This window comes from Doryrhamphus excisus, linkage group LG11 (assembly GCF_037039965.1).
Source record: "Doryrhamphus excisus strain RoL-2023G ecotype Guam linkage group LG11, RoL_Dexc_Guam_v1.1, whole genome shotgun sequence".
NCBI lineage: Eukaryota > Metazoa > Chordata > Actinopteri > Syngnathiformes > Syngnathidae > Doryrhamphus > Doryrhamphus excisus.
This window is the reverse complement of record NC_136367.1, coordinates 21,526,710-21,545,024: the sequence shown is the minus strand read 5'-3', so window position 1 is coordinate 21,545,024 and position 18,315 is coordinate 21,526,710. Positions and strand designations below refer to the sequence as shown.

The 18,315-nt window shown below is 45.4% G+C and overlaps 1 protein-coding gene across 3 annotated transcripts in view; it reads left to right on the top strand.

Moving 5' to 3' along the window:
- Window positions 1-18,315, top strand: part of LOC131135265 (cadherin-4) — a 141,174-nt gene that overhangs the window by 94,892 nt on the left and 27,967 nt on the right. For all 3 annotated transcript variants that reach the window (XM_058081086.2, XM_058081085.2, XM_078794465.1), the window contains 2 exons: window positions 12,325-12,480; window positions 16,678-16,822. In XM_058081086.2, coding sequence (XP_057937069.2) covers window positions 12,325-12,480; window positions 16,678-16,822 — 301 coding nt within the window. The remainder of the gene's footprint in view (window positions 1-12,324; window positions 12,481-16,677; window positions 16,823-18,315) is intronic.

Genomic DNA, 18,315 nt, shown 5'->3' with positions numbered 1-18,315 from the left:
ACTAACTGTTACATTTGTTCACTTCCTGCTTTCCATAATACAGTTTAAGGTGTTTTTTGTTTTTTTTTTGTACTGAAGTACTGGGTGATATGAGCATCCAATGCCATAATGGGTACCACAGTGCGTGTCAATATAGTGATATATATAGCACATCATGACTGGTTCAAGACTCTTCATCCTTGTATTTAGCAAACATCAACTGCTTGTATTGTTTCTTGAATTGGCTCATCGTTGTGCATTGTTTGATTTCCTTACTCAATCCATTCCATAGTTTGATTCCACATACTGAAATGCTATGGCTAGCATAACGTAGTCCTAGCATAGAAGCGTTTCAAATGGAGTTCTTTCATATGGGTTACATCTTGCCAGAAATACAGTATATGTGTGGAACATTTGGGGTTGAGCAGGTCGCTAGCAGGTGCAATACAAATATTTGAAGACATGAAAATAAGAAATAGCAAAGGAATGAAAGAATTGGTTGTAAACCAAAAAAAGGATGTTCTCATCAGTTCTCATCTTTTGAACCTGCTGTGCTACACTGGGATGTTCTGTATTCATTTTAAGGATCTCTGTTCTGTGGTTCTGTGGTCACACACACGCCCCTGTAGGTGCAAGTGAGAGCTGATTGCCTATATTTTTGGGAGAAGCAGTTTTGGTGACAGCTTTATACGTACCCCTTTATGATTGGAGCCAGCTGAGGACAATTCAAATAGGAACGTGTCCCTGGAAGGCATGGAAGGCATACTGTTACGGTTGCCGCGTTGCTGCTGTTGTTGATGAGCAGCTTCTCCATTAGGCCAATTTGGGAGATTGTGTTTAGGGGAACGATTAACTGTCCTAACCGGATGCACGGCCAACACCTCGCTAAGGTTGTTTTCTTGCTTCGGCTTCCGCTGCTTCCGCTGCTGCTGCTCTGGCCGCTTCTTATCAGTCACCCAGACAGACATGCGGCTTTTCTGCTGGCATTTCTAGCGCACACACAAATACCCACACAAAGTCCCTTACGCCCATTTGTACATGGAGGCTTACATTGCCGCATTACAGAAATCGCCTTTCCCAAGAGTGCTGGCATGAGGGCAGATTTTGCTCTAAAGCACGGGAACAAAAACACACATAAGATGGAGGGCGAGAGAAGGAACCAGACTGTGATGCCCTCACTGAGAAATAGAAACTCCTTCATTCCCCTTTCTATGTTGGAAGTTGGATTTCCACTCGGCAGATTCCCTTTTTGCTTCCTATTTTTACGTCTATGCATCCGTGTGAACAACTGGAGCCAAATAAGGATGTTGGAAATATGATTATATCCTTACCAGGGTGGTTTTCCAGCCAGTTTCTGCCTGCATGCCAGGCGAGGCCTTGCCGTGGAGTCAGTCCAAAGAACCATTTACGCTTGGATACCACAAATGTTTCTCATCAGATGTTCAAGACTGTCCGGTGTTTCTACGTCTTTCACGCCGTTGTCTTTGAGTTTCCTGCCTTTGCAATCAGTCAAATCGATCACAAAGACCGATCTGTCCAGGGAACTAACGACTGCGGCTGGGATAGACTCCAGCTCATTTGGGATAGACTCTTCATTTCATTTGGAAAACCAAGGTCCCAAAGTCTGGAGGAAGACTGGAGAGGCACAAATGTTTCCCTCCAGAATCTGTACAAAATATGGGTTTCATATTCTGAAATATTGAACATTTCCTGATACTTTTTAGATGTACGTACCTGTACTTCTTAGTGGTGCTCAGTACAGACAAGAAGTGACTAAGTCTAACAGCAGAATACGGCTCTACGGTTACACCACTTATTGGTTGAATTGCGCAACAGGCTGTCCCTCCACTTGAGTATATGATGTAAACTCCTGTCTGCCCATCAAACCTTCCTCTCCAAAGGCCACTTGGACACTTTTGGAAGGTCCTAACAGTCCAGACACTCCGCCAAAGGCTCCTTCTTCACCTTTCTACCAAAGAGGCTCCAAACCTTAAGTTCCTCTTCACTGTTGATGCTGAGCCTGGTGGCCTTGTGGTATCATTTAATGAAGCTTTCAGTTGAAGCATCTTCTTCCAAAAAGACATACTAAGGGTTTTTTGCAGGTCCTAACAGTCCAGACACTCCGCAAAAGGCTCCGTCTTTACCTTTCTACCAAAGAGGCTCCAAACCTTAAGTTCCTCTTCACTGTTGATGCTGAGCCTTGTGTGATAGTCGTATCATTTAATGAAGCAGCTTCTTCCAAACCGACATACTATGAAGTACTTTTCCTGCAACTCACTTCTGTACCCTGGCATCCGTCTTATCATTCTATTTTTATGAAGAGTTATTTAGTGAAAAATAATACCACATTCCGCTGCTCAAGGCTTCTGAGATATCCACTCCACTTCCTCAGATGTCAAAATAAATGTCGTTTTTGGCTTTGTCAGGTGAAGAATCCACTGTACAAACGCTGCGTCCGAGGAAGGTCAATTGTATTGCGACCTTTAATTAACAGAGCTCCCTTCTATTGAAAGAATTTCCCGAGTGGTCCCTAATGATCAATTAGCCTTTTTCAAACGAGCGTGTGGCATTTTTGGGCCACAGGAGTGAATGCTGAACGCTGGATGGATTGGCTGAGGAAAAAATACATTTCTGTAGATATTCCAATAGAAACCTGCCTTTTCCTGATAAGACGTTCATTTACCACATCAATGACGTCTAGCTGGGCCCTCGGTCTCCAAAATGAGGTACGCTAATTGCCGTCGGGGAAGTGGCTACATTAGCGCCTAGCACTGGGAGTTACATACAGCAAAGAAGTTGTTCATAGTTCTGTGTGCCTTGTATGAAAAATGACGTATAATTCATGATTCTATTGTGCATTGTTTAATGTTGAAGATTTATTATCATTTACATTACATGCTAAATGAGAGCTGTGGTGCCGTGACGACCGTAGTTGAGCTGTGAATTTGCGGCTCTATAGCGTGAGGTTTGTGTAATGACGAGGAACGCTCGTTTGCCTCGAGACGAAAAACAACAAGCGAGACAGAAAAAAAGAGGGAGACTGACAACGTGTGTGACAAAGGAAATACGATGCTGTTCTGACGCTATCGTAGTGGTTTTAGGGTACTGTTAGATGTGACATGCCCTATTTAGAAATTCCAGGTTTACGGCATTGAAAGTAGAAGAGCACACGAGAATATAGCACAAAGCAGATCAAGTGCAAAATCAAGGCAATACAAATCCAGAAGTTCTATTCACTATAAGCAGCTGTATACATGTTGACCGAGCCACGGGTTTATTGCACGGTTTATTGCATGGTTTATTGCAGGGTCTGACAGCATTCATTTCATCAAAAGTTTAAAAAGTCCTAGCGTGTCATCTTTCTGTGTACCACATGTTGCATATTACAACATGGACGCCTACAGCTTCTCCTCTGCCGTCCAGAGGTTATTATAATTGCATAATTGACATATAAAGTATGTCAGAAAGCCCACAGTTTTGCTTCTTTATGTTATTTATGGTTCACCAATAATGTGTTTTGGGGGGGTCGTGACGGCCACTTTATTGGCCTGTCCTTGAATGCACCATAGTCGTGAGCCGTACAATGCAGATGGAGACCCGCATGGCTTTTTCCAACGCTGCTTTCTATTCCTCCTTTCACCTCGTCCTTGTTCACAACTGTTAATGGTGTGCGTAAATGCGTGGCGGGAGGTTTAATAATGTTGTTAGTGCTAGGCTAAGTGTACATATTTGTTGCTGCGTAATTGTTTGCTGCATAATTTCTTGTTTTTGTTAGCTCATGTTTATTTAGCTCAGTAATACGTTTTGTAGGCGATTGAGTTAACGTCCTCATTCATTTTGATAAGCTGTGTTTTCTTTTCATGATACATACATAATATACATAATAATATACATACTGTGTGGTACTCTGCACCTAATATATTCTAATTACGAAGTGCATGTTGCTGCAGGTCTCACAATATGAACCATGAACCAGGACAGTCTGGTCCTGGAAATATAGCGAGGAAGGATGTGAAGGATGACGCATTTTAGGAATTGAAGCTTGAACAAAGAGGTTTTTTTGGGAGGGTGGGGGTGTGATTTTTCCAAGCAGCGTGGCTTGCGTGAGGGCGTGTCACTCGCAGTGTTCCCAGTCGGACAATTAGAAGGTGACAGTCCCATTAGCGGCGGCCCAGTCGTACAAAGGCTGAGCGCTGTTGTGGTGACACAAAGCTCAGCTTCTCACTAAATAACTGTCAGTCCGCCCTCAACCACTCCGACCTCACTGGCAGCCTCGCTCTGAACCAGTCTGACTCCCCTCTGGACTCTCATTGGCAGCCTGAGCGGCTCCCAGAGCCAAACACGGCCCCCCTTTCAAGCCCGGCCTTTAACTGATTGGTTGGAGCCTGCCCGCCTTGGGCATGCCAGAAGGGCTTTCAACTGGCCTCGGGGTGCTGCTGATTGGCCAGGCTGTCAAGGCCCCCGCGCCCCCTCTGGGAGCACACAGCAGCAGTTTGGGCTGAAGGATGCAAGTTGACAGTGAAGATACAGTAGGTGGGATGAAATGTGCAAAAACAGCACAAAGCGTCTCAGCACACCCGACTGCCCCGTCCGTACGTCTTATTATGGCGATATGTCATTTTCCAGACGGCCACCAGCCCCCATGGAAGACCCAGGGTCTGGTTTACTGTTTGTCCTTGTATTGTGGCTCCGCGCATACAATAGGACAATAACGCCATTTGGACCGACAGTCGGCAGCCTGTTTTGTAATTAAGACAATGTCGGCCCCCGCCTCCGCCATCCCATCACATTATACACTAAATATCTCCCTCCTTCTTTAGAAAGGAACTTAATAGGCGTATTTGCTCCATTCTTCTCCCACGCTGTGGAATTAATGCTGTTGTTAATGCAGAGAGACCGCCGGTCCATTTCAACAGGATTCCCTTTTCTTGCAGAGCTCCTCTAAATTGCTTGGCTAATGTCATAATTGGGTTTGTTCGTCACTTCTTAACTTCCATTAATATTTGTTCTTCCTGTAATTGCTTCTTTTTTTAGCCCGATCCTCCATTCCGTTCCTGCGTCTGCTTAATGGTCTGATGGGGAAGCAGTGACTCGCATGCGTGAGCGCCAGGCCACGGCTGAGGAAGCAGCTCATCTATATTTTAAAAATACAAACTGTTAAAAAGGTGGAACGACTCTGGCCTGCGGGTAACGCGTGAGGAATAAGACAATGAAGCTGATCATCTTTCATAAGCGGAGCCTGTAAGGTGAAATACACAAAGACTACTGTATTTGAAATATTGGATTTATAGTCAGCAGGGGGTTCCTCGTCACAGCCACCCGAGCTAGACTGCTAGCTCGTCTGGGGTTGCTATATTGCTTATTGCGGTTAGTTGCTTCCAGAACCGAGCGTGATAAGTGAATTTGGTGAAGTAGGAACAGAATATTGTTGCAGTTAGACCACAGAAAACCTGTTCCCTTCTTTCGAAATATGGTTTGTATCATTATTAGAGCACTGTAGACATGAGATAACACCCCTATAGTCACAGTTGCAGTCCTATTATTCTTTGTTTACGACATAACGCGAAGGCTACGGGCTTCAGCTAGTTGAGTAAAAAAAATTGAGTGAAAAAAGTTGAACTTTGAATTGTGACAAATGTTGACATTTTTGGTCAATCTGTCCCTTTAAACTACTCAATTTAGCGACTGCCCTCAATGGTAATTATTTCCTCTAATTACCTTTGAGTTGCATTCAGCTAAATAAATGGTTAAAGGCTAATGATGGGAAAGATAAATGGCCAAAAATAATAATAATACACAAAATCATACCCCATTACGCTTCCATCCAATTCCACGCCTCGGAAGCTAGCTTGGGGCACCCGAGTCGCTTCAACCGATCGATTCAATTGACTCTGCTCGGAAGTGAAAAGAACAGTTAAATGGCGCTATCCGCGGCAGAGCACATAAACCTTCATGCGGCGACTCCTTTATATTGACAGGATTGTAGTTTCCTCCTGGCCGATGGGGAAACGGTGGCAATGAGGGAAATGGGGGGGTGGGGGGGGGCTGATGTGCCAACACAAACATGGACAGAACGGGCGAACACATTTAATGATAGGGAGGGAGCTTTACGGAGTTTTATTTATTGTGTGTTCTGTTCCGATCCATAATAGACTAGCGCCCCCCCCCCCCCACTCCCCCCCAGGAGTATCAGGGAAGACTGTGGACGACGTTGGCTGTCAGCACATCTCACTTGAGCGATATTAAAGCCGAGCTCTGCAGCTTCTCTCCTGTGTGACTATTTTTAAAGCCAGCCGCAACGCCCCCCCCCCCGATGACACCACTAAACTGAGCCCCCCACACGCACACACCCCAGACTCTTTATCGCCATGCATGTAAGCATGTTCTCGTATTTTGCAGCAAATGAAGCGGGAAGGTTGTCTCCATCTTTTTTTCAGTTTGTTCTTATGTCAAATAGTCTGGAGTTTGAGTGCCTGAACCTACCAGACCGCAATCACAAGAACATGGCATCATCTTGGACCAGCAGCAGAACGGCAGGCGCCAAAACTCAAATTTAGGAGGAGGTTAAAAAGCGCATGCTCATCAAAGAAGTAGATACTAGAACAGCAGGGAGAAATGGGACGCCATCTTCAAGGATGTGGTTTTTTTCGAAGCTTTTGATGCTGCAGTCTTACATCTATTTCAGCATAGCAACGTGTACTTAGGAGCTCACGTTCCCAGGTCCGCGTGCCACAACTGGGCAGCCCGGCCTGGCAATGAAACATCTCCTTCTCCAACAATTGGGTGCTCGGCTACGTTCACACAATTCCCATGTTTTGACTCGTATCTTTCATATTTTCATTTAAGCATGAACGGTCCAATTTCAATTTTTTTTCAAATGTGAGTGTAGATGTGATCCAATCTGTATCCGATCTACTGGAGAGTCAGGTTGTGTATATCGGACCTAAACGTCCTCAAAAGGTGTGCACTGTTAAAAAAAATCCGTAGTAAAAAAAACTGTCAGCTGTGTTTGCCAGAATAATCCTGAAAAAATGAAATGTAGAAAAGTAGAAATGTAAACAGTCTAAAAATCAAAATGTCAGACATGGCCGCAAGTTCTCCTCGAGCTGCCTGGAGCCAAAATCACAAAATCCAAATCAGTGTTTACTTCCGCCACGCATGCACGTTACTCCATCACTTCCTGGACTGGCTTTCCCGTTTCAGGTTGCATTTTCCAAAGGTTGGATTTTAGCACAAAATGCTAATTGGTCATCAACCCTGCACTTGTTGGACTCGTTAGCCAATAGACGAGATGACGGATTCAAACTCCATTCCGTCACAGGTAGTGGTGGTCTAGTCATGTGGAAAACTGAGGAGACGTACGACGTATGGGCATGCCCCAGCAAAGATGCTGTTTGAAGCCGTTTTGCTGGGATTGTGTATATAAGTGCTTATCGGTCCCCCAAGGTGTTTGCACCAAACGTCGTGATCATTCTTGACATTTTCCCATGTCAGCACGTACGTGTCTCTTTGGTGTAGCCAGCATGTCATCGTAAAGGTCGTACTAAATGTAGATTGGCGCCATCAGGTGACAAACTAAAAACAAGCGTACCAAATGGAAAAGGAAACGAGGAGTCATTTGATTCCTTGTTATTTTATAGGTTCCTTTTGTCCCTGGTGACTGATATGCTTTGCTAACCTGCGGGGGGCTTTCAAGCACCCTGGCGGGAGAGTGAGGTGAAATAAAAGGCAGCGAGAGGACGCCAAACACGCCCGAAGCGTTAAGTGGACACGAGACATAAAAGAGCCTATCAAAGAGTGAAAAGCCACACTTTGTCCTTTTTGTGTGACGTGGACCCACAGCAGCCAGCAGCCCGTATGGAGGCAGGGGGCGCCTACAGCTTTAAGGACTTCGGTTTTTCGAATGGAGCGAATGCAGGAAAAAGAAAAACTTTTTGGCTGCTGGGTCGATCACACAGGGTCAGATCATTGAAGAGAGATTTGGAAAGACGGCGCGTTCATATCTCACTAATTAGGCAGCAAGTCGCTCTGCTCAACGACCATCCTTCTGTTTGCACGGCCTCCGTCACCCCCAGGAGCTTCACAGAACAATAATTCTTCATCTAATCTTCCCAACTCCCCACTGCTTTGGCTTCCTCCATCCATGGCAATTTTTCTTCTCACGCTGATAGCTTGTCCCAGAGGATCCAGTGGTTGTCAGTAATCAAGGAAATCACTCTCAAAGAGCTACAAATAGGTCACTTATCTGATGTCTGGTCTGATCTGAGGGAGACAGACATCAAGTTAAGTCCCTCGCATCTGCCTCTGCTATTTTTAGTGTGATTAGTATCCCGTGGCTCCACCGGGAGCTAGTCGAGTACGGAAGGGAATGAGCGATACGGACTGAAAGAAAGGCAGGGCGAAGAGAGGATTAGAAAAAAATCCCAGCTTTTGTCATTAGCATTCCGTGCGGATGCTTCAATTGCGCACTTGTCACTCATGGGGTTCCCGGGACTCGGAGAAGTCACGTTTCTTCATTATTCCACTTATTCATATCAAGTCCGCTTATTAAGACGCAGCCGAAATGTGACATGTGGTCCCAGGTGACCCGGCTGCGGAATGTTAAGCGGGCTTGGCGGCAGAGGTCACATGACGCCTGAGAAATCCGCATCAACCTGGCAAGTACACGGGGCTGCTTTACGGTTCCTGTCAAAAGAACACGTTTGTTATTGTCATGTTATGTCTTTCCCGTTTGACTGGATTTGGAATTATTGAACCGAGCGGATCCTTTAGATCCGTGACCACATCGTGACCAGCGCTTCACACGCCAAGCTTCTCTTGGGCCCACGGAGATGCTGGCATATAGAAGTACCAGGAAGCTATTTATAGTCCGTAACGCGGTTTTTCACAGACAGGATCCGTGTTCATCACGGACATCACGCCGTTGGTTTACTTTTACTACTAGTTTTTACTGAATGATTGGTATTGATAACGTATGAGGGTTCTTGGTCCTTGGTTGGGTCTGACTTTACCATAAGGTACACAAAAATACAGTACTTACTGTGATTAAGGGACATACATTTAGAGTAGTTACTGAGGAACTAATGACTAAGGCACATACATTTAGAGTAGTTACTGAGGAGCTAGTGATTAAGAGACATACATTTAGAGTAGTTACTGAGGAACTAATGATTAAGGCACATACATTTAGAGTAGTTATACTGCGGAATTAATGATTAAGGCACATACATTTAGAGTAGTTACTGAGGAACTAATGATTAAGGGACATACATTTAGAGTAGTTATACTGAGGAACTAATGATTAAGGCACATACATTTAGAGTAGTTATACTTAGTAGCTAATGTTTAAGGGACATACATTTAGAGTAGTTATATTGAGGAACTAATGATTAAGGCACATACATTTAGAGTAGTTACTAAAAAACTAATGATTAAGGGGCATAGTACATTTAGAGTAGTTACAGAGGAACTAATGGTTAAGGCACATACATTTAGAGTAGTTACTAAAAAACTAATGATTAAGGGACATAGTACATTTAGAGTAGTTACAGAGGAACTAATGGTTAAGGCACATACATTTAGAGTAGTTACAAAGGAGCTAAGGATTAAGGGACATAGTACATTTAGAGTAGTTACTGAGGAGCTATGAGGAACTGACAATAAATGTTTGCCCATATTTCCCCTCATACTTGCCAAAATGACACACATACAGCATCTTCCTACCGCAAAGCATGCTGGGTCATTATGCTAATGAGGTAAGTGTGTCCTCTGATATGAAGTATAATTGGGGGGGGGGATCTGTCACTCAGCAGGCAGCGGCAGCGTATGTGACGGAAACGGTCAGAGAAGCTTCCTAAAGGTGATATTTATCAGCCATTTGTTTTTTTACCGTCGGCCTTCATGGTTTGGGGAGTTTTTGCAGTTTTTGCTTGTTCATAGTTGAGACAGTAAATCACACATCCTTTATTGGTGTTCATCCCAGGTGTCTTTTTTGTTCAAAAATAATCAAAATATGTAAAAACCAGTTTCAAGTGTTCTGAGGAACAGAAGACAAATGACGTGACTATTTAGCTTGAACCAATTCAGCCAAGAGTAAAGAATTCGGTTCTGGATCCGAGATCATGTTAGCTATGGTGGGCATTATGAATAATAAATGTAATCAGAGCAACAATAACACAGTACGTGATTACATGCAGTACATGCCAAGACCAACAGCCTGAGCGCTCTGACTGATTGATGTACTTTCCATGGCATCTGGACATGCGGGGTCTCCGTGCTGATTGAAGTGAGCCCGGGGAGGAAAACGGGAGCCTGTGAAAGCATGGCAGCAAACTTCTGTTCCGTGGGTGTGGGAGGACGACTGTGGAAATTAAAAGAGAGGGTATCGTGTTCAAACAGAGAGATGTTTTATGCAGAAGCCTCCGTCAAAGCTGAACGGATGAAGTCATTTCATTTTCATGCATGATCTGCAGCCCCACAGACCAGGGAAATTGCATGGGAAAGGAAGAGGAAGATAGAAAGAAAAGAAGATTCAAGCCTTCCTTTTTCTCCATTTCAATCTGTGATTATTGCCTCTGAATTGGAACCGTAGCAATGGTCCAGACCCCTTTGGAAAACACCGCTGGGACATTTAGTGAGTCCGGGCTGCGTATCGCAAAGCAGCATGCAGGAGATGGTGATGTTCCAATCTGGGTTTGCTTCTGGAGAGATGCGAGTATGCCTGCGAGCGCTGTTGAGCAAGGCACCGAACCCGCCAAAGTCATCCTAAGCGGTCGGCACCTTTGCACCAACCTTAGAAAAGGAGATCATGCCTTGTTGGGAATTTGGATGCGGACACAAATATGTGAAAATTCATGAAAAGGTGGAATAGGTGGAAATCCGTCCATGAGTAACTGGAACAACTGGAACGTCCCAGTCTAGTCCCATTAGTGACATCAGCGAGTCAGATGTCTTCTCGGGACGTAATGAAAATCAATGCTGCTGAAAGAAGCGCTACAGATCCATCTTCTTTTGTCAGGAAGGTGCTGAGCGAAAGTATTGATATTTTTATTGTCGAAGCAACACGGGAAGACTAAAGATACTAACGATAAATAACAGCTAAGATATACACGGGATATTACACTTCAAAGACTCGCTGTTTGCAATTCTCACTTTCACATCAACGTGGAAGGAAGCCTTTCATACGAGAACGCCATGAACTCGTCAGTCTGTTGCAGAGAACCTGGCGTTTAGACAGAACAGCGTATGTCCCTTTACCACGATGCGCGCCTATTCATCACAAAGTGGAACAGAAACAACCAAAGGCGGCCTTCGCCGTGACGACCGTTTTCACTCATTTTTCCAGGCGCACAAAATATTTCATCCTAAATATCCTATAATGTTATATCCTACCTTTTTCCCTTCTTTAGTAATCAGTCGTAGATACATTTCAAGTAACTTTCACTTTCAATATAAAAAATATAAAAATATATTTATCCAAAATATATAACTATGCACAAGATAAAAAACATAAAAATGACAAATTATTTACAAGTATAACACCATGAACTCATCGTATCAGGCTGCTCCCCCATGTTTTTTCACAACCTTTTTATGGCTTAATACTCCATACCAGGGGTCAGCAACCTACGGCTCCAGAGCCGCATGTGGCTCTTCAGCCTCCTTGTTGTGGCTCCCTTTGCAATGCTCAAATGTTTGTTTTAACACCCAAATGAGGAAAATATGCATCTTTTGAACAAAATCTGACTTTCAGTGAGGCCGTATACTAGCAAGAGTACTTGATCAACTCCGCTTTTTCTCTACTTTGATATCCCAAAATTCCCTCAATCAAAATCTTGGGAGACTAGCAAATTGCTCTGGATGTGAGCATGTTGCTACACATTTCTTAAGGCGTGCATGGGGAGAACATGCAAACTCCACACAGAGATAGCCGAGAGTGGGATTGAACTCGGGTCTCCTAGCTGTGAGGTCTGCACGCTACCCACTCGACCGCTATGCAGCCCCTATATTCTGCTGTTAAATTATGTTTCGCGGCTCCATTCTATTTTTCTTCAGTGAGTGAGGGGGTAAAATGGCTCTTTTGATAGTAAAGGTTGCCGACCCCTGCTCTATACACTAAGCACCATCTCTGCTATTGTGCAAATAAACATAAAAGACCATGAATAGGTTTTTGGTTTGGGGCTCGGGGTTCGGGTTTGGTGGTGTCTTTGTTAAAAGTACTAGGAAGAATAGGAAGGCAGGCTGGGATTGGCCAAATTGGCCTCAAACATTGTATGGACTGAAGATGTACGAGTACGTGTCCATTAAGACCTTCTCACTTGTCTTCTTTCTCTGATTCTTTCTCAGATTCGCTCAGACCAGGACAAGGATGTGGGAATCCGCTACAGCATCACCGGGGCAGGCGCCGACCAGCCCCCCAGTGGCATCTATAATATTGACCCTATTAGTGGCAACATGTTCGTCACCCAACCCTTGGACAGAGAAGAGAGAGCCTCCTTCCACGTAAGGCAGAATTTGTTTGTCTTGTCTGTCGGGTTCCTTTTCCCTTTTCCCTTTCCCTTAGTTAGCTCCCAATTATCCCGAGTGGGAATGTTGCCCGACATTTGGTCTTCTGTCTACTTTTCATTCTGCATTGATGTTCCAAAACAGAAGCACAGCCCCGATGACGCAGTGCTTGTGTTCCATCACTCCATCCCTCTATCCCTCCATCCCTCCATCCTTCCATCCCTCTGTCCCTCCATCACTCCATCCCTCTATCCCTCCATCCCTCCATCCCTCCATCCCTCCATCCCTCCATCCCTCCATCCCTCCATCAGAGCTCATGAGCAGGTCACTTCCATGTAGTAATAGAAACGCTCTGGTTGCTGTATTGTGAGTTTAGGTCAGGGGTCAGGAACTACCTTTGGATGTTTGCTTCTGGCCCTCACTGGTTTCTTAACACTTTAAATGTTTTTATTTCTTTGGGAACGGCTGTCCTTCCGGTAGTTTCCAGTCAGATGCCTCTACATGATTAGAATTGGCTAACATGGTAGCCTACTGCGGCGTTGAGAGGTTAAGAGGTCAACTTCGCTAACACTATCTTGCCAAAAAGAAACTAGGAAGAGGGCGTGCCCAGAGATACCTTCCAAATGCTAGCTAGCTAGCTAGCTAGCGTAACTTCTTCCATGGATGTGCTTGGAGCTGACAAGTGATGTCAGGTGATGTCAGGTGATGCCAGGTGATGCCAGGTGATGCCAGGTGATGTCAGGTGATGCCAGGTGATGTCAGGTGATGCCAGGTGATGTCAGGTGATGTCAGGTGATGCCAGGTGATGCCAGGTGATGTCAGGTGATGCCAGGTGATGTCAGGTGATGCCAGATGATGCCAGGTGATGCCACGTGAAATAATACTATATGGCTGTCATGGAAATGCATTTTTAAAATTGTGGCTTTCATGGCTGGTTTAGGAAGTTGAGGTCCCTCCCCCACCGCCGCTGCCTCTTGGTGTTCATGACCTTTCACCTGAGTGTCCCGCCGCTCTGTTTAGCCAAGGCAGCGCGACACAACGCTACGAGTCAGTCAGCCTGCAGGTTTCCCCAACACTTCCTGTACAGCCGCGTGGTGGCAAAGGATGGCGGCGTCCATATCGTACACATCTTTGCGGAGCCGTGAATTAAACATGCAGACCACATGAGAGATCTGTTAACACGGGGTCGTTGGCTAATATAAACACATTCCAGGTTGGGCTTGATGTCGCCAAGGAGTGTGACACCTCCACTCAAGGTGCGCCGGCGTCACCGCCGTGTAGCCCGCCAGCCTGTCATCGTGATAGATGGCCGCGCCGCTGATAGAACTAATTCAAAAGCATGCGCCTGTCTCGGAGGAGAGATGGAATAAAGGAGAGTTGATCTCTTCAGAGTCTCCGTCAACACACACGTTATAGACGGCGTGCACACGTGCGGCGTGCGCGGCATCAACAAACACAAAGATTCAGATGATTGTCTTCTTGATTGAATTGTCTTGTACTTTGGAGGGTTTTTCCATTTTCTTTGAGACGAGGGCCTTGTTACCGCGTGCGCCGCCAGCGAACACCGACGCCTATTCCGGTTTGTTGTTTGTCGACTCTGCATGATTTCCCTTTCACAGAAGCGGTGAATCGGGATCAATAACACTCCAGATTATTGGTCCCCAGGAAAGAAGAGGCCCACGGAATACGGCTCTTACATTCCACTCCCTGTTGAGAGGTTGAGGGCACTTCAGGTTGAATGTGGCTCCTCATTAGACTTGTGTGGACCCACGCCGCTTGGCCGCTTGGCCGTTTGGCCGTTTGGCCGCTTGGCCGCTTGGCCGCTTGGCCGCTTGCAATGTGATGTATGATTTAGGGTTAGGAATGTTGCAAGCGATCGGCCCAGGGGAAATTTAGTCCATCGCTCATTTTATTTCAACTTGACAGGAAGTTCTAAGTACTGCTGAGCTCCTGCAGGCCAAACTTTGCTTGTTAGTCCACGGCTCGAACCAAAAGAGAGAAGAGCCTGCTGTTTTTGACAGAGCGGCACCGTGGGGAAGTGGAGAGACTGGATCGTGGTCGGAGCTTTGGCTTTGTCCGACACACAGCTATTGGACGAGTGGCGTTTCATTTGTCATGCATGGGTGTGTTGCGGCACGACAAATGTCAGTAAATCTGCAGCGTTACAGGATGGAAATTGGAATTGTTTCTTCAGATATTATAATGTGCACTGGAACCTCGGGTTTTCTCATTAATCCCTTCCAAAAGGTCAAAACCCAAACGTACAAAGACCGAATCATGACGCTAATCGAATGAATCCAAAAATATGAACACAAACATATTTCATGGATTATACTTTGAACATAATTCCCAGTAAACAAGCCGCAACTTTTTTCTCCAACTTTCAATCCTGCAGCTTTTGTTGTGATGCGGCTAATTGATAGCTAAAAGTAAATGTACCGTGATGCTTGGAGTGGCGTCAGGAAGCAGTGATGCGCACGAGTCCAGCGGAAGGTAATATCACGTTTTGAAGATTGATTTGGCGATCATGTTTTGATCAGACACATCTTAAGTACATTTGATCAAGTGTAGAATTAAAGATCTGGCCTGCTCGGTCTGCCAACCATTCATTCATTCATTCATTTTCTACTGCTTTTCCTCACAAGGGTCGCGTGGGGTGCTGGAGCCTATCCCAGGCCGCCTGCCAACCATTTTACGTATAATAAAATGACACTAATGACCACTATCAGCAAAAGGCTGGACTATTGCTTTCTGAAAACGGTTAACATGCCTCGAGTCAAACGTGACTCAACGAAAGAGAGAGGCTGACAAAATGTGTGATGAAGGAATTATGGCTGTTCAGCTCTGATGCTGAAGAAGATGACTTTAGTGGTCCTAGTTTCCAGGAGGAACCCTCATCCCTAGCTGACATGTTCCAAGCAGGAAGAGTTCAGGATATAATGCTTGCAATCCTCGGTATGTTGGCGCCTTTGAAGCAGCCGGAGGAATCCACTGCAATCACTCCCTTAAAGTGGACCAGTGGGCCAAATACAAGCCGTATTTCTCCCGAGTGTGGTCCACTTACGCCAAAGCCGACTCTGCAGAATGCTGATGGCATTGCACACATGCATTTGGAATCTGCACAAACACATAAACTCCTTCAGGCCCACAGATCACGTTTCCATTTCTTCCAGCAGACACAGAAAGACCCCCCCCCCCCCCACTGCAGGCTCCGTCCAATCGGGAAAAGCTCATACAAATCGGCAAACAACAGGACCAAAATAAACAACGCCACAAATGAATGCAACCAGAGATGCAGATTGATGATCACACACGCTCGCTCAGACGCAGTCACGCATCTTTCAGCGTGCTGCATTCAATGCCGAGACAACAGATTGGGCTGTCGGCTTTCTTAGTTATCTTCATGTTTTTCTTGTTGTTGTTGCTGTCATTCAGCCAATGGGAAAATTGCATTCTGAGGGTCATTAAGTGGCTGGCGGAGGCTCTTTTAAACGGCCGTGCGTCTCCCTGGGGTGTACTGTACGCGTGCCTGCATCAGCACTGTTGTACGGTGAGCGCATACGTCCTGTAGATATATTTACTACAGACGTCCTGACAAGCAAAGATTGGCATATTTAATGGTGTCACAGTGGAGGCAGGTGCGGACTTTAAAGCAAAGGGTATTCAAATGGGCTCCCACGTACTCTAGGTCTTCTTTAACGCGTCTACGGGGAATAAAATGCGGCTATACGGTAAAAGAGAGCAGCCATTTCTGCAAGGATGTGAATTTCTAGTACAAAGAGATGAATGGAAGCCTGAGTGAAACATGCCGTGTGGTTATACGGCCATTACAGAGCCCTAATTCCTATCAGACGTCGTTACTGGTAATTGGTGGGGAGCCATGGAGATGAAGACATCTCACTCTGGACGGAGATTGCTTTTGTCAGCCCAAACCAACCAGCCTCGTCTCTCCGCGCCTATTTGAGTCCCCCCCATCACTCAGACCTTTTTATGTATGTGGGGGTTTGGTTAGTTTGCTTTAATGATAAAAAGAAAATGTACAATAGTTGAATTTTACAGGATTAACACACAATATTATGATGAAATTGAATTGAAATTGAAATTAATAAGAAGATATATTTAATATGTGCTGTGATTGGCTGGCCACCCCATTGTCAGCAGTGACTAATGGTGCTCTCTGCCGTGTGTTCACAGTTGCGAGCCCATGCGGTGGACATGAACGGCAACCAGGTGGAGAACCCAATAGATTTGTACATCTACGTCATCGACATGAACGACAACCGACCAGAGTTTAAGAACCAGGTGTACAACGGCTCTGTGGCCGAAGGATCCAAGCCAGGTAAGACCGCTGCCGGAGGGAACCCAAACCAGTCCGTCAAAGACTCAACTGGGCATGTTGGCGTTGTTGAAGAACGGATGGTAGATGCCCACCTTTCACAGGAAGGAAGCATTTCCAAGAATAAAAATTACTAAATGCCAGATGTGTTTACCTGGAAATGTTAAAATGATCCCACGCCAGGTACATTAATAATAACTTCATCACCATAAGAATACCACAGGCTCCCCACGAAAAGCTACTGCATCTTCTATTTACTTGCTTACTCGTATTACTTCTTCTCTACTGGGTAATACGAGTGTAAAGCCATTTAAAGCCGCCACCACATTGCACTGATGAGACAATAGCCACCGTGGGAACAAAGAAACAAGGAACTGCTAACATGGGAGTCTGTGTTATCTTGTTTTTATTATATCTCCACTACTATGCTGGGACTGTAAAGGTGGCTATATGGGTGTTTCATGTCTAGACGCTTCTTATCATGTTAAAAACGTACTTAGAAGATGCTAAACAGGGTTTCTATGTCATAACTCTGAAAATATGCACTGCATTAATATTGAATCCAATTTCTGCACGGTGGTCAAGTGGTTAGCATGTTAACCACACAGTCAGGAGATGGGAAGACCTGGGTTAGAATCTGCCCTTGGGCATATTCTCCCCTTGTGAAGCATGCTAGCTTGATTGGCCACTCCAAATGGTCCATAAGTATGAATGTGAGTGTGAATGGTTGTTTGTCTATATGTGCCCTGGGATTGGCTGGCCACCAGTCCAGGGTGGACCCCCCCCCCTCCGATTTCAGGGAACAGAGCTGTGGTCAGTGCCAAGCTGAGGATGAGAGCAAAATGTCGAAGTATCTTTCCTGTGCGGAATGGAAGAACCGGGGCCCCGAGGACCCACGTTTGCCTTCACAGCGTTCAGTTATTGTTCTGTTGCAAAGTTTGATCTCCTGGGGATTTGTAAACAATATAGGAAGGCAGGATGTGTGCCTGTGCGTGAGGCTGCGGGCTTCTTCTCAGTGGAGCGTGGCTCCATACCGTACAGAGAACCTCATTAGAGAAAGCAGCCAGACATTCGCTGTCTTTATTTCACGTTATCATGTTTAGACGCCGTGCTCGATTCCAAATGGAAACATGAAAGGGTCATTCCACTGCATCGGGATGCAGTTGGGATGATGGAAATGAGCAGACCATATTGCGTGATGTTTGGCATAGTCGCTCCACTCCCTGTAAAGTCAGGTGTTAACTGTTTGATGTAGAAAGAAAAACAGGCTTTTTGTGGAGCACAAAGCTCCCCTTTCTCTCTTCTTGCTCCCTGGATTGATTCATTTGAATTAAGAAACCAGGCAGCACAGCCTGTTCCCAAGAACAGAACTAGACTGGCTGGGATTTGGTACATGGTGCCAAATCCTTGTTACTCCGATAGCTTTATTCCCGCCCCCACCGCCTTGATAACGGACCCAGTTTCGGACCATTGGAAGTCAGGTGTACAAAACCAAA